The sequence below is a fragment of the Cantharellus anzutake genome (assembly GCF_015039405.1).
Source record: "Cantharellus anzutake strain C23 chromosome Unknown EI90scaffold_48, whole genome shotgun sequence".
NCBI classification, from domain to species: Eukaryota; Fungi; Basidiomycota; class Agaricomycetes; order Cantharellales; family Hydnaceae; genus Cantharellus; species Cantharellus anzutake.
Window position 1 is genome coordinate 502,925 of NW_024066998.1, and position 16,075 is coordinate 518,999.

Below are 16,075 nucleotides of genomic sequence, written 5' to 3' on the forward strand. Positions count from 1 at the left end.
ATGGAGAGACCTTCCAGGTGTGGTACGTCTGGAAGTTCTAGTCCTTCCAGACTAGGATTGGGCCAACCTTCAGGGTATTTTCTTTTGATTACCCTGAGGTGCATTTCAATCCCACCTCCCTGTCAGGGGGGCTTCTTTTTTGGTTGTTCTCGGGCTCTTGCTCGAGTTTTCCATCCATGTGATCTCGTCACACGGTCTTCGCTTATTCCAACTTGGGTGTCTATGTTGCCCTTGTTCACCGTTCTCACTTTGTGGGACCGGAAGTCTAAGCTTACCTGGTTTTTGTTTAACCAGGGGGCACCGAAGATGGCATCATATCTGTCGATGTTAATTACATCGAAGTAGTGTTTTTCTATGTGGCCGTTGATCTCAATGTCCATGTTGGTTCCGAACAGGATCTGTGATCTTGTTCCTTTTGTCCCCATTTGAAGGATGACTGGGTTCTCCAATTGGAGAATTGGGATGTGGACCGCACAGACAAAGTCCGGCGATAAAGCGTCTGTTTTGGCTCCACTATCGAATAGCGCATAGGCTTTTATGCCTGCTATTTTTATGTGAGCCGTTAGCATTCTCTTCGTTGAGAGCGGTCTGTTTGTGGGGTATTTTCCCGCGTCTTTTGAGATGTGGAATTTCGCATCAAACAAGGGGGACTGGGTTTCGATGGACTTTTGGTCCTTCTTCCCTTTGTCCTTGTTTTCCTTGGGTACTTTGGTGTATTTCCCCAAGGCGTCTTTTCTTGGTGCTTCCACCAAGGCTTCGGCAACTTTTTCATCTGCCATGTTTTCTAACTGGTGTGCTACAGCCAGTTTGATTTTGTAATTTATGTCGTTGTGATCGACGACTGACATTGGGCCCATCCTTATGGTCCCGACGTTGACTTCCTCACCCTCTGAGTCAGGTGAGTATTGAGGTCCTTCATATGGGTCCTCTACTTCGAAGCTTGATGCTTCGGAGTTACCAGAGTTGTTCTCTAGTTTCTCATCTGATGAGCCTTTCGACTCTTCATCCGTTGAGTTCGCAATCTCCATGGCAGCTATGCGCCTTGGTTTTTCATCGCTCGTTATATTGTGTCTTGGGCAATCTTTCATTTGCCCTATTTTGCTGCATTTGCCGCAAATTGGAACTGACTTTTGGTCAGTTTTCCTCGAGTTTTTCGAGGATGTATCCTCTTTCCATCTGGGTTTCAGCTCTTCCGCCTTCTTTCCTGATGGGAGGGCTCTGCTGCAGCTCGTGGTTGCCGTGGTAGTTGTTCGGGTATAGTAACCTGATTTGTAGGCTGAAGACATCTTCAGCCCGTCAATTATCTTGTCTACACGAGATATTGCTTTTAACATCTCCTCGTTTGAGGAGAAGTCTGCTCTGATTCTATCATGAGCAATCATTTCCCTCTTCCATTCAAGGGGAATGTAGTTTAGGAACCTGGCGTTGAAGGATGCCTGGTCTGGTGGCGTCACCATCTGGGACGCTGCTTTTGACAGTTCTAAGTAGAACTGTTTTAGGCCTTTTTCCACTTCGTATTTGACGTTGCGGTATTTCTTTGTCGCGTTCAACGCGGCGGAGGCTTTGATGAAGGTTCTCATCAATATGTTGAGAACTTCGAGGAACATGCCCTCGTCTCCTCTGAGGAGAGTTTCGTCTCGGAGTCTAATTCCGAGGTCGAACACGGGCCCCCCTAATCCACGAATCAAGCAGTCCAGGTGGACTTCATCAAATTGGGGACCTTTGCATCCTCACAAGGTGAGGAATCCCATGTCAGGGCCCGGCCTCGGACTCGGAGGCTCCCTGACCTCAACCCCCATCTAACCTGTCCTCACACTATGCAGGGCATGAGATGTATAGTAAAAGAAAGGGAATATATACACTTGCCTATGCGGGGCATGAGATGAGAAGAAGGGTAAAGGTCTCATCTCCCCGCATGGTTGCTATATAAAGGAATGGGTCACATGCCCACAACTATACAGCTCCTAGAGTTGTGTAGTGTGACCCGGAGGGAACATCCAGGTGGCAGTGCCCAGTAAGCGTGGGAACGTTCTGGGGGAGTTGCTCGCCCAGAACTGTGGCTGTGACCCATGGGAACATTCTGGGCGAGCTGCTCGCTCAGAAAGTTCCCACGCTATCCCGTGCGTGCGTGTACACAATGCACAAAGGCAACAACAAGGCAACAGTCAAAGAATAAAAGGGGGTAAAGTAGGTGGGGAGTCCGGGGCACCCTAAGGCAGGGTGCTGAACCCTGACATCCCAGTAGTTCTGTGAACCACTGCCAGAACGATTCCATGTTGTTCTCCCCTGACCATTTCTTGTCAGGGAATGCTGGCCCATTCTTTAGGGCTTCTGGCTTCACTCCTTCTGGGTAGGGAGTGAGTATTCTCACTTCGGCCATTCTTATGGCCTTTTCGTACCATTTCTCCAGGTACTCTTCTTGCTCCCCTGCCTTCGTGGGGTCACTATCCAATGGAGATCTCTCCTTTGGGGGGTTTTTGCTGGGGGAAATCTTCCTCACAGCGTTTCTTTGGTTTCAGGCGAATTCACCTGAAGTTGTATTTGTATTCTCTCATTGTTTTGAGAGGGTGTGAATGAGTTACCTCTCTGTTTGAGAGGTCCATCATAAGTGGACGTTTGGCCGAACCTTTGGTACGTGCCAATTCTCCTCCTAATCTCTGAACGATGCCTTCTTTCGGCATCGTCTTCTCCTATCCTTGGGAGAAGGATCTCCTTAGCGTCTCTGTCGAGTTGCTGATGATATTCCAGTGTGCTTTCACTGGTGGTTCTTTTCGTGAATTTTTCATGAGTTCTATTTATGTCTTGGACTGTGGTCCAGGGGTGTTTATTTGTTTCCTCACTTTTTTGTGAGAAATTTATTTCCTTCAGCAAGTCTGTTTGTTCGCTGATTTTTTCAGTCAATGCATCGATTGCGTTGGCCATTCTTTCTAGAGTTATCTCTAGACGAGCCATACTATTATGGTTCGTTTCCTCGATCTTTTTTTGGATCGAGTTTATCATGTTTATTATGTGCGATTCCTGGTTTTCCAGGAGGAAGTTTGGTTGGGCGAGCAGAGACTCTCCCCAGTTGACATTTCCGCTTCTGGGGGTTCCAGAATGGGTTCTTGGAGTGAACACTCCACGCTCACTTTGTTTAGGCGAGGCCATTGCGGAGGGTGCTTCCCTTTCATAGAGGGGTCTGTTCGCTGGTTTTTCCTTACTTTTACGTAAGGCTTCCTCAGCAAACTCCCTCATTTCAGTTCGCCTCCTCTTCATTATCTCGGAGACCTCCTCCAAGGTTGGCGACCTTGCCTTGTCTGGCATGGTGTGTGGGAGTGTAAACAGCAGAAGTTCTTTTGGAGCTTCCGCGCTCTGGGAGATCCTGCTCTTGGGGTGTATCTTCACGCCTTCTCGGGCTTTCAGCCTGAGAAGAAGTTGATCATCACTTTCCATCCTCCATTCAGACGGAACCTGGAACAAGTCCAGTAGTTTTTTGGATAGCCGACGCGGGGGCTCTTCCCTTTGTTTCCCTTTGTCTGCCTTTGGGGCTTGACTTGGGGACGTGAGGGGGGACTCCAGGGGATAGTGGGGCCCTGGAGTTTCCTGCGACTCTATCCGATCAGCTTTTTGGGCTGATCGTTCGGCGCTTACGTGTTTTTTGCACAAGTCGATCACCTCGTGAGGAGGTGAGGGATCTTCCCCAGCTTGGGTTAGATCAGTATGTTGTGGAGTTCTGGGGGTATTTTGCCCTGCACTTACTCCACGTAAGTTTCTAAAACCTTCAGGGACCAGCCCTGAGGTGGTTGCTAATGCCGGATCATGTTGATCCTCGTTGTCGTCTGACGACGGCTTTTGGTTTGAATCTCCCATGATGGGAGATTGCAGTTTCTTAATAAACCGCTCGTTTCTTTTTAGTGTCGCTGCAGATGCGACCTTGCCCTTGTGGGCATGTTTAGGCGCCATAGGCGCTTCCGAGTCAGATGTTAAGATTGTAGAGTTGTGGGTTGTGTTGTAAAACACACCTCATGCACTTAAAAAAGTGTGAGGTCTTTGGGTAGCTCAGCACACAAGGCCGTAAGTGATACAAGTTTGTGTATTTTACGGTGGTGTGTAAGCAGTTACCCGGAGGTTCCCGCTTGCCCACGTGACTATATGTATCTAATTTACATGTGGCTCAGGGTTCGGGGCTATTGCCCTGACACCAGGGGATGCAGGTACAGTCAACTCCCTCATAACACATACCCATCGGGAGAGGCCACAATGTATGGGTTGTGTGAGAGATGTGTGACTGGCAAGACAAAAAAGTTTCAGTGTGTCTATAGCTTCTATGGATATTAGGGTAGTATGTATGAGGAAAGTAGTCTGTCAAGTTAATAAGATATCTAAAGGAGTGACTCAGTCTCTACAGCGAGAACTAAGATAGATTATCCTAACCTAAAGGAGTGACTAACTACAATGTAAGATAGGAGCTAAATATGAAGTTGGATAAAAGGGACTGACCTCAGTCTCTACAGCGAGAACTGAGGAAAAAAGAAAAGAATTCAAAAAATAAGCATGACTATACTCTAACAGAAGTCACATGCAAATCACGTGACAATAGAGATCGGTTAATGCATGGTGTTCCTCCAACACAAGTGAGTGTCCTTCATGCTTTGCATCTCCATGGCTCATGCCCACTGTCCCAAAGATGCAAGCATCACCTCAGCATTTCAAAAGAAAGGCCGGGTCATTAATTGTCTTTGTGCATTTGTGCAGTCTCAACTGCCTGGAGTGCCTCATGACAAGTAACAGCCAGTTTGTCAGAGTCAGGCATGCCAGAACTGTCTGCATTGATGCAGTCTCCAGTTCTCCTATAACACGCTCCTCATTAACCAGATTTCCAGTATTATCCAAACATTCTTCATCAACCTCTGAAATTGGTTGTAGTGCCTGTAAGTCGGCCTGAAAGGTTTGCTTACTATTTTGGGGATGGTACGTTCCGTTCCCCCGTTCGCCTCAGGCCTCAGGTAGTCCATCTAAATATAAGCTTTAATGTGCTGTATATTCAACGGGGTAGAGGTAAAAGGCTACCGGGCCTTTACAACTACTCCGAGGTATTTACATATCTCGGCGCAAATAAATAAAGAAATAATAGCATCACTATAATGGGAATTATAGCGATGCAACATAATGATATCACTATAATCGGAATTATAGTGAAGTAAGGTTAATCCCTTACACGGCCTCAAGCTTCCGTTTCTGGTCTGAAGTCTCATCTTCAACCCCTTTTTGAGAACGTCGACTTGTTTCATCACAACATGGGAGGGAATGAGTTCAGTGTTGGCAGTCAGGGATTAACACTCAGCATTACCCAACTCAAGGTATGGGTTATTGTACTTGAAGATAGCTATGGGGTATGGGGTATGGGGTATATACTTGAACTTACTGTAAACCAACTTGGGAAATTCAAAAATCTATGGGTTAGAAGAGAGTATGGGTTATGCAGGGTATGTGTTATGAGGGAGTCGACTGTAGCGTATTAGCCATCTACGATGACATAAAGCTATTATAGTGAAGAAAGATCTGGGAGAATGTACAAGGGACAACCCAATGATAACCTGTACGGTAACTTAGTGACATCATTCAGAGTCATGCCCTCACGAAACTTCATTGCCATGCGATCGAAACCTAGAGCGCTGAACGGTTTGACACTGGAAAGTTCACCTTGGATAATGCGGCTCGATGGATCAAGGAAAGGTGGCAGGGAGAATTGGTCAGATTTCCCTGTTGTGGATAAGAAGAGGGTCCAGATAGGGAACAACCGTAAACCCCGCAAAGCGCGTCTCATCGATGAGAATGCGGACCACCCTCTACCAGTATTTGAAGGCACCAAGGTGTGGGCTTCATCAAATGCCAAAGTCAATATGGGAGTATGCTGCGCTTTGAGCTTGAAACGAGGGTTGATCTTCTCTAACACTTGTCGGACGACAGTAGCAAGTTCAACATCCGTGCCTTGTGTATAAAAAAGACATTGTATCAGTCAAGACCATGCTTAGGGAAGTAATGGGGAATACCATTTGTTTTTGTCGTGAATCTCCCGGGCGGTGTTTTCTGTTTTGAAGGAGTCATCGGCCTATTACTTGAATAGAGCTGCCTCGATTGTGAGTGACCTAGCGGCGACACAAAACAGAGACTTGCCTCCTCCGCTCTGACCAATACTTCTTCGTAAAACTGCACACGTAGAGGAGCTTGCTGTCCAAACCGCTGTCCAACTGTCATAAAAAGTCGAAACTGCCCCGCAAGGGATTTAGGATAGCGCATTAATGCCGCTGACTTCTCGGCCGATGAGAGCTTAGAAAAGAAGCGATGATACTTTTTATTGAGTTACGTGGTCCAATGACGTTGGATACCCTCTCGAACAATGCAGTGAGAAATGCGCTGAAACGAGTATCGCTTTCATGCTCTTTAAGGTTAATCCTTGTGAACCAATTCAAGACATCATGGTCAGGAGCCGGATATCCTAAATTGAAACATTAGAATCACACAGAAGAATACGGGAAGAGAATATCACCTTCAGCTCCCCGACGGGGACTACAAAGTGCTTCTTGGAGAACTCGTCGACCATTCGCGATTTCCCCATGCCAGAGGACTGTACGATTGGTAAGAGGCGAGCATATGTATCAGCGATATTTTGTCTCATCATGTACTGGTAAAGAATGTTGGCAGCGTCTCCTCTGTATTCGGAAGACCACGACTTGACTGTCGCTGGAAGGAGGTCGGAAAGGAAGACACAAGCAGGCGACGCTCTACCCACCATCTTCAGATGATTGAGAATCAAGTATCGCTTCAGGGTCGGGAGGACCCGCAGGCTGGACTGTTGGAAGAAGAATTTCTGTAACTATCACAGTTTATCAGAGCCATCCAACGACGCCCGCCTACGGTGCATACCCGAGTTTCGTATCTTCTTGAACGATTGAGCCTTCCATGCTTCCTCTAACCCATCCCCCAACTCCGGATGTTGTGCGATTAAATCACTCAGTGGCGGTAACTTTTTTAAGCCGGGTATTCCGACTGACTGGAGGACAATTTGGTTGAGAAGAAGAGCACAAAAGTCATTTCTGGTGAGTTTCTTGGCATAGTGGCGCGCGAACTCCACGATAAGTGCGTCTTCGTCCAGGACATTGGGATGAACCGCGAGAGTCGTGGGTGCACGCTTAGAGGAGGGCCCACCTGCTGACGGCCCAATCTCCAAATTGGATCTCTTTAGAGCTGACCGATTTGGGAGCGGGACTTGAATTTCGCGACTGCCGTGCGGATGTTGCTGGGGAGGCGTCAAGTCTCCTGAAGATCCGTCGTGGTCTTGGACTTGTACCACGCCGTACTCGTCAGCGCACGTCGCTGGTTCGGCGTCCACTCCCGGATTCCCGAAGGCAGGCTCGGCGACTTCCACCGACGAACCTCCGATGTGCACAGGTCCTAGTGTTCCTGGGGCCAAGGTATCTAATGAAACGGCCCGGGTATACCTACCGCTTCGCAAAGTCGGCATGTTGCAACGCGTTTAGTAGAGTAGGAGGACTTGAGATAGACAGTCCCAAGTCGATCGAGGAATGCGAACTGTTAATGTAATAACTGATGGACGCCGCCTGCTGCGGCATTACCCGCTACTCTTATCGTAGACTAGTCGAACTGCCTTCGGCTGGCTTTGGACATATGATGATGGTAGAACTGAGTGAAATCCGAAGTACAGTGGTACAAATAGAAAGGCAAGCACAGTTACTGATGACGGGACAACAACAATACACGTATAATCGCAAAGTGCGTGCGCGAGAATCGCGCGAATTCCAAGCCCACGATCTTGACAGCCAGAGCCCTGCCTGCCTTACATTTTTTTAGGCTCAATAGGCTTATTCCCACGCACGAATCTTGCACTAAACCTAATAACAATTAGCCATTAAGCCGAAGCACCACCGACGTAATCTCAGGACTTAATTTGTAAATATGCTTCTATTTACGTCACAAATATGGAAATCTGGAATCAAACTCATTTTATGTAAGTTTTCGAGAAAAATTGGGAGTGCACGTGTCAGTGCACTATAGGGCGTTACTAGGATTGCTGTGCTAATACATTCGCAGAGTCGCAGCCCCTCGAAAGCATGCTTACCCAACAAGGCGATCTACAGACTTCTGGACGTCCTCGGAATGCCTTCATTCTCAAGACCCGTTGAGAATGAGATTTCTACGATGCCATTGCTGTGGCTCCTGGCCCTCCTCCGCGGCATATCTGGGGTTGTTAGCCTCAGACAGCTTATTGAGGGTTCGTCCCATGCTCGGCGCTTTGGCGCGGATTTCCGTGATGGACAATGAGCCATGGCCTCGATGTCATGTTGGCGAACTCTAACCTCTTACTGTTCCTGCCCCGAGGTAAAAGTCCTTTACGCGATCCCGAAACATTTCAAGTGGTTTAGAAGCCCACCAGGCCAAGGTCGAGTAGATTCTTGCCTTACAACTATCAACATAATGAGACACCAAATGGGTCCAATTTCATTCGTTGGTTGGGGTTCAGCTTGTCTGGTGGCCTATCAACCAGTCATCTACCAATAAGGATGTGTTAAAACTCTCTTCTCATCTGCCAAACTACCTCGTCAAACACCATTTCAAAGTTCACCGATAAGATCTCCGACAGTTCTTGCGAGCGAGCTATCGCCCTCCCCCTTAGCACTCGTCGTGCGGGCTTCGTCTATCAGCGTGAAACCTTCCTGGAGCACTTCAGGCAATTCCGTGTATCCGCCAACCAGCTTCTCGAGCGTCATTGTGCTCTTTGACAGTCCATACACAGAAACGACATCCACTTTACCCGCTTCGGTATTAGGGATCTTGAGTTTGTAGATGGGAAAGTCCGTCCTCGGATGGAAAATCCTCCACTGATTATTGTATCCTCCAGCTAGAGGGATCTTGTCGGAAGTAGCACGACTGAGAATCTGGTAGATGGCCCCTTTTTCCTCTTCTGAGTTAAGTTGGAGAACGCGTCCTTCAGTGTCTATGACGAAATCGGGAACGAAAAAGGCGGCGACGAGTTGCCGCGGATAAAGATGAGTGGAGCGAATGACGCCAGCTATGAGTGTATCGCTAGAGGGCGTAAAGGTTCCTCGGGACGGGTGGGGATGGGAACGAGTATGCCACCCTGACAACCCTGACATTGGGAACAAGATGTTTCCTCAGATGAGGCAGATCCGCTACAAGATCAGGAATGGCCCGCAATCAGCATCGCAGGGACGACAGAGACAAGTATGAGAGCAACAAGCTGTTTGACTGACAATATTTCCTCTGGGAGGGAGTGACGAAGCGGTGTTAGTTAAGAGAGGTTGTTGGACTCCGTCCTTTAACATTCCCAGAGGGCTCAAGATCGATACCGCTGAGTGTTACTAAAAAAGGGGACTGCGCCCTCCTGTAACTTGCGCTGCCTCACGCGCTGCGGCCGCACCCATCGGTCTGCTTCCCAGCTTTGGCGACACGTGCAAATGCCACACACCGCCACCTCCACGAGTCTTCCCCAAAATGTCAGCTGTAGGAATGTATTTCACCATCAGCACGACTTCCAGCCCATAGGGTGCCCTTAGTTTATGGCACTTTTGTTCCCCTGTAACGGGGTACGGCGAGTCGCCAAGTGGTGTGAGGTGCAATTCCCGTGCCAGAAAGGCTGCGTTTCCCCAAGATCACCTTTGTCCCACTGGCATAGCGCCTATGGATACTGCCGCAAGGCGCTTCGTCTCTTAAGCAACTTCGTATAGACACAGTCATTAACTCTGTATGGGGCCCTTGGGTGCCATCGATCCAAGCACCCGACAGTCAGCTCCTGTGCGAGGTTAACTTGGTTAGTGTCATCATCTGTCGTGCATACTTTCACCATGGGCGCAAGACATCCTAATCGAGTCACCTATTGCTGCATTTACTAGTGCTTGTCGCTTTCGAGGACAAATCCGCGTCTGACAGTCCAGGCTCTCTCTATCTAAAATTACGAAGTCATAGAGGCTGGAGTCATGCCTAGGTCCAGGCGTGAATAGGAGGCCGGGGTGCGCCCGCGCCCCCGCGTCCGGTCTCGCTTCGCCCGCTTCATGGAGGTGAGCGACTCCGCAGTGCAATGACGTTCCCCTGCTAGTGCTGTGGGATTTCTGGATTACGAGGTTCATGCTAGCCACGCTTTGGCTCCTCGTCGCATTGGCACTTGTGTTTGGTGTGGCAATGAAGGAAATCTAATCCCGTTGGCGCAGCCAGATTCAGGGGTGCGAGTGTATCGTGGACGTTATTCGGAAGAGAGCAATTCTACAAGTACCTCGTTCAGTGTTGTCCAGTTAGTGGAACCGTTGACAGCGTAATTACATTAGGCAGAATTTACATAAGTCTCATTCTCAGGCCTAGGGGCCAATGCTTCCCGAGTTAGAATACCCACACGGGTGCTTTCCTGATTACTAGAACTTCTGAGTCCGGCAATACTGCAGGACCCATATGATGTCAACAATTCCAGGGTTGACTTGCATCACTACATCAACATCGACCACTACGTTTGCAACAGCAGGAGTATACGTGAAATCGCACAGATGCCATCCCAAGTGGCGGTCCATAGCTGGTGATGTCCATTGCCTGTTCTCGCTCAAGTAAACGTAAACCACAGTCCACCTGTGAGTGTTCGCTTACCATTAATTGTCGGATATATATCGAAGATGAGGATGAGTCCCGTCTGTCCCAATGGGGACTGATAACATAAAAGTCGCGCCACATGTAGCAGGTAGGCGACCTTCTGCTCAATAGGGTAATAGCTGCAGCTGACCGAGCAATTTATGTGTGTGTGTTACTTTCGATATTTTACGTGCCTGTGAGCAATTTATGTAATGAATTTCGAGGGTACCACAAAAGGTATTCCCCACAGCCGACTCGAACGACTGACCTCGTCATTACTAGTGACGCGCTCTACCAACTGAGCTAGCGGGGAGAACTAACTGCCGTGACTCCTTAAGCCATCCTTGTCAGTACAAGACCTAATCGGGCGAGCCGCCAATACGAATGAAGACTTGCTATCTAGTCGTGCTAAAACATTCTTGCAGAGTCCAAGTAATTAGTTTATGTAGGTGCAATCGTACAATACTGGGCTACATAAGCAAGATACAAATGAATTCCAAGGATACGGGCGCTCTAGTGTTCCAAGAGAGGGATTAGGAGAAACGAAAAACTCCAAGAGTATTCCCAAAACTAGTGATAGAGATCGATGGAGTGACCGACAAAAAGGGACCTGCCCTTGTGAAAGGAATGCGAGGGAAGGTAGAGCTTGTGGAGGCACTGGAGTGCACCTGAGTGGGCATGGAGGCTTCGGGCGGTGGGTGGAAGAATAACTCGGAGACGCTAGATGAACGGGATGTCCTTGGACTTGATGAATCAGCATGTGAGGAAAGTTCAGAAATAGGAGAAACTCGTAAATTCCCATATAGGTCGAGAGACCAGAGCTCCCATCGCTCAAACGGCGACTTGGGCTGTGGCCGGCTGCTTGGCGAGAGTTCGTTCCGACTTGATCTCGGCTGGAAGGCAGGCGGCCGTCTTCGTACTCCAAGAATAAGATTATTGCATACGTCCCAGCTTCCTCTTTCGATGGAAATCTCAGCGACCTTAGTGGCAGTTCGAAGCCGCCGTGAGGAATCGATGGCAGATCCAATGGAGGCCATTGGAAGCGGGACGGGGAAGGTTTGTAAACGTGTAGGAGGTGAAGTTGCCGAGATGAAGGTCATACTGGTTCGACGTGAAATGCTCCCATCTTGAACCACGTTATGTGCATCAAGCATATCATGTCGAAGACATGAACATAACTTCCCTTCAGGAACGCATGGGAGATGGTATATCTTCAGCACTTCCTCCGTTCCCAAGGCAATGACCAGAGTACTATCCCGATCATTTAAACATTTTGCGCATTCCCTGGCAGACAATCCGATGACCCGAATCTGGTCTACTACACTGCACTGAGCCTCAACAACTCCAGCAAGCTCTCGCGAATCCTCTCTGAAGATAAATACTTGGCGATTTTGTGTGATAATGATAAGGATTGGAAAGTTGACATCGCCAACGCGCAGTATTTGAGGATGCACGCTGATGATAGTATCTGTCACACCCAATCCGGCAAGCCGCATGGAGTAGAACGTCATCGACGGCTTGACTCCCTCGCGGGGAGATCTGGGGACAATAGGGGTAGATTCTTTGTGAACATTCGAGCCTGGGGGGACCACAAACGCGGAGCTAAGCTGAGGAATAGCTTCGGCTCCTCTGGAAGGCAACGATGAAGAAAAAAAGTCCCAGATGTACGTTTCCCCATCATCCACTGATATGGCGAGGGTTAATGGCCGTCGGAGGTTTAGTTTCGACTTGGTTCGGTGTGTGAGCACGTTTGGGGTGTATCCAAACCGAACCGAACGAATCCTTCCCGGTAACAGCGCACTAGCTTGAAATAGGACCGAACGAATGAAGATTGACCAGACCGCAAGTATTCCCTCACTACTACCAATAGCGCAGTAGGCGCCAGACGGATCAACAGCGAGGCTCGTTATTTCCCCAAGTGACTGTGAGCGGGAATAAAGAGCGGAGGTAGTATCAAGGGTCAGATGAGATCCATCCTCGAACCATATGGCAAGTTCATTATCGCTGACAGCAGCAATAATAGATGTGTCTTGACTGTAAGCAATCATCGCCACATTTTGAGAACATGCACGCAGCAACGGCGTAAATGAGACATTGCCTTCAACCAGGTTGGTGCGAGGCTTCGAAGGGCGATCGCCATCCTCGCGATGCCCCTGCGCGGCGACCAACTCTGGATCTTTCTGCAAATATCGAAGTAATATGTAGAGCAGGAAATTGGTAGCAACTGAAGGAAATATCACGATCCTCATCAATCGATTGAGTTGGGAAGTCATGCGAGATGCAAAGAAGCGAGGCTGATGACGACGCTCCGCTTGTGGTTGTGAAGTGGAGATGGCTAACTCAATGACAGTAGGAGGCTCGATTTTGACGAAGAGAAGTGGGTCATCCTCAGGGTTGAGGACGTCCCATATCTTCCTGCCTACGACGTCTTGAACGACTTCGGTGGGAGGTGCCGGTCGAGTGCTGTTCATGCGGTGCGCCACAGCCGTAACTCGTGGCTCCATATCATACCTGTCCGGAAATGAATAAGTGGCATAGTACAATGTTGCTGACACAGCCAGCATCTATACCGATCGTCTCAGCAGCAATTTTGAATGGGTGCTGATAATACTGACGAGTAGTAAACTCCCGTTGGTCGCCGCCTCCGATTTCAGGAACTGTTGCACCTTGTTGCGCTTTTTCACGGGGCTGAGGCTGGTGCGCTTCAGACCATTCGCTCCATTAGGTACGGACGGCTTCTTTGAACCCTGATGCAAAAGTTCGCTGAGCTGTCAAAAATGATAAGCTACGACGTTCGAGATCATGTTCATCACACTTACCTCCAGACGGTACAGGTCGATGGCCAATACTGCGACAAACATGGTATGCACCAGAAACCAGTGAGCCACAAGCACAACGATTGCAAAGACACAAAATTGGCGAGTGGCACCATACGCGAAAAAACCGATGGTCCCAAGAATTACATTGCAACCCACAACACGAAAAGTATTGAAAGTTCCAGCATGGGAAAGACCCAAGGCTAGACGCTCTTTAACAGGGAGAGTCACACGGGTTGAAACCACCTTGTCGATCTGGTGGTCCAGTCTCAGTACTAATCACTGTAAGTGCGGTTGGAATGGGTACATGCCAGCGTAAACATGTTTTCAGCACCCACAAGCACAATCACCACAGGTAAAATCCCCCTACCGGAATGGTGCATCAATATGTCAATTCTATATGCACTGGACTACGCACCAAGGTACCATGGTAATATGATAACCCCAAAGAGCGCAAACGCTTACACTGCACAACGTGCTGGCAATGATCTCCACGATCCCGGTTAACGCTAGACCGTAACGCGAATGCACAGTGTCCATACGCTTGAGAGAACCGGAAAAGTGAACGAACACAACGGCATAGGTGATGTACAGCACAACAGCCATTAGAGAAATCCGAGATTTGTCGTCACTGACATCATACTGTGATCATGTCATGATGTGGACAATATTTAGAAAAAGGTGTGAAACGCACCTGAATAGAAAGTAATTTTGGTGCAGAAGAGGATGACTTTATTCTCCCCATCCCAGAGCCCACAGCTTGAAGGCGTTTCAACCAAGCATTGTGCTTTGCCTCGTTCTGACAATCGTCTCCATGGAAGTAATAAGTGAATGTGAGGAAATCAGGGTCCTCGATCTGGTCATCCTCCTGAGGCTGGCCAGAAAGTAATGACTGAGCCGGGACAGGAAGTCCGTCAACCATCGGGACCCTGTTGACACGCCTGAATACCTCATCGGCATCCAGAAATGCAAAGTCTGTAAAATTCCAACTTTTCAACGGGTCCGTAATAAAACATTCTCCGCGGTAGTTCTGAACACAGGGGAGAGAATTTTTTCCGCGTAGAACCTCATCTACGATCCGTCGTTGAAGCGCTGCAGAAGCGGTCAGAACGCTAAGATCTAAGGTACCATATGTCTCGTATGCTCCTTGCACGAATAATCGTTCAATGGACACAGTTCGGTCCATTCCACACCGAGCCAAGAAGGAAGGATCGGATGTTACGCGAAAAGCGTCATGGCCTTCCCATAATTCCCGGACTTGAGGAAAGGTACTTCCATACAGCGACCATATGTCCGTAAGTCCAGTAGAGAAATCTATAAAATTATGGCGTGAAAGATGGATGGCAAGTGCTGGATAGACGAGAATAGTGATCACAAAGCCCGATATAATAAGCACGCGTGTAGTGTTCTTAGCGCAGTGACTGCGGAGCATCGAGCAACGTGGCTAAGGTTTTTGTTTATATGGAGCCGATACTAGGACTCACAGCCCGAACAGGTAAAAGAATCGACTCGTTAAGTGCCTCACTTGAGCTAGAGACACCGTCAGCTTGAGGTTGGGACACATTAGGCCCTTCGAGAGTACTTGCCAATCATAATCAGATATGTTTAGCTGAGATGGTCGGAAGTGACCGCGCGAGCGGTAACAGGAACCGGTAGTACGCTTCAACTTACGCTTAACCTTTTTGAAAACGACCGCCCAGTTTGCTAAATGTGATGAAACAGCTGGAGACGGATGCAATCAGTGGCTGTACGCCGCCCCAAACGTTCCCGGCGCCGATCGTTTCTCAACAAATACAGTGTGGAGATCGGCTTTAATGCCTGGAGCGCTTACCTATTTCTTCCCATCACATGGGGGTGAGGAAATCCAAACGAGTCGGGGATACGGAAGTCACCTAGTCGCACCGTAGTACAAGCCGACATCGCTAAAGGAATGCCCAGGATAGTCAACACAAAGGGCCGTCCAAATAACTCCGCCCCCGACCGCGACGTCGTTAAACTACAGTGGTAAGATACAATGCCAGAGGACAAATACTCAGTACGAAACGAACCGGGATGAAACCATCCCATAATGCCGGCTCTGTCAACCAGGGGGGCTAAAGCTCAGGCGGCGCCAAGGCGAGACTCGCGCTGATCTCGAGCCCAAGGCCGTCTACTACGAGCGTCCAGCCTCCCAAGAGCGGCTGGATCCCACTGGGTAGATCCGCACGATCTAGGATAGTTCCTTGGAACTTCCACATGGCCTACGCGCCGTAGGCTAGGTATCCCACCATAAGAGACTCATAGAGTCACACACAGAGGCGAGCCCTCAAGTCCCACTCACACCCACCCCCTGACGTGGGCGCAGACAACCGCGCTAATATTGAGCCCCCCAACTACACATGGGAGTGGGCAACCCAGGTTGCGCCGTGGAACCTGCTTATGTAAGCATATACTATTGAACAACCACAGAAAAGTGGGACCCAACATCGCCGAAGTTTTGTGCATTCCACAGGACATTTGGTGAAGAATACCATTAGTAAATGTTCTTCATAATCATGTTTAGGGTGTTTTGGTGGTTTTACATATTGTTATTTCTCAATTACAAGGAGTGTTGTTCCAATAAATTCTTCATAACACCACTAATACTG

At 48.7% G+C, this 16,075-nt stretch overlaps 3 protein-coding genes and 1 non-coding gene across 4 annotated transcripts; all 4 read right to left on the reverse strand.

Moving 5' to 3' along the window:
* Positions 1-5,524: 5,524 nt before the first annotated feature.
* On the reverse strand, positions 5,525-7,504 carry EI90DRAFT_3128266 (uncharacterized protein; the record flags this gene model as incomplete). The annotated part of the gene is made up of 6 exons (XM_039064077.1): positions 5,525-5,970; positions 6,033-6,309; positions 6,369-6,478; positions 6,514-6,723; positions 6,773-6,856; positions 6,907-7,504. 6 exons carry the CDS (start codon positions 7,502-7,504, stop codon positions 5,525-5,527), a joined length of 1,725 nt encoding a protein of 574 aa, XP_038912738.1.
* Positions 7,505-8,259: 755 nt separating this feature from the next.
* Positions 8,260-9,560, reverse strand: EI90DRAFT_3071564 (uncharacterized protein). The gene is made up of 2 exons (XM_039061317.1): positions 9,273-9,560; positions 8,260-9,191 (listed from the first exon to the last, which is right to left on the reverse strand). Exon 2 carries the CDS (start codon positions 9,153-9,155, stop codon positions 8,613-8,615), a length of 543 nt encoding a protein of 180 aa, XP_038912739.1. The 5' UTR covers positions 9,156-9,191; positions 9,273-9,560; the 3' UTR covers positions 8,260-8,612.
* A 1,312-nt stretch (positions 9,561-10,872) lies between these two features.
* EI90DRAFT_t190 lies at positions 10,873-10,945 on the reverse strand. Its single transcript has one exon. It is a non-coding gene; the product is annotated as a tRNA-Thr (tRNA).
* Positions 10,946-11,015: 70 nt separating this feature from the next.
* Positions 11,016-14,790, reverse strand: EI90DRAFT_3071566 (sterol-sensing domain of SREBP cleavage-activation-domain-containing protein). Its single transcript, XM_039061318.1, has 6 exons — positions 14,143-14,790; positions 13,867-14,090; positions 13,760-13,814; positions 13,452-13,703; positions 13,248-13,400; positions 11,016-13,196 (listed from the first exon to the last, which is right to left on the reverse strand). Exons 1-6 carry the CDS (start codon positions 14,632-14,634, stop codon positions 11,166-11,168), a joined length of 3,207 nt encoding a protein of 1,068 aa, XP_038912740.1. The 5' UTR covers positions 14,635-14,790; the 3' UTR covers positions 11,016-11,165.
* Positions 14,791-16,075: the final 1,285 nt, after the last annotated feature.

Bases quoted from the DNA above. Each gene is read 5' to 3' on its own strand.
- EI90DRAFT_3071564 (XM_039061317.1), bottom strand. From the start codon at position 9,155: ATGTCAGGGTTGTCAGGGTGGCATACTCGTTCCCATCCCCACCCGTCC.
- EI90DRAFT_3071566 (XM_039061318.1), bottom strand. From the start codon at position 14,634: ATGGACCGAACTGTGTCCATTGAACGATTATTCGTGCAAGGAGCATAC. The intron at 14,091-14,142 runs GTGCGTTTCACA...ACATGATCACAG, and splicing joins CAAAATTACTTTCTATTCAG to TATGATGTCAGTGACGACAA. The intron at 13,197-13,247 runs GTCAGTATTATC...CGATCGGTATAG, and splicing joins CCAACGGGAGTTTACTACTC to ATGCTGGCTGTGTCAGCAAC.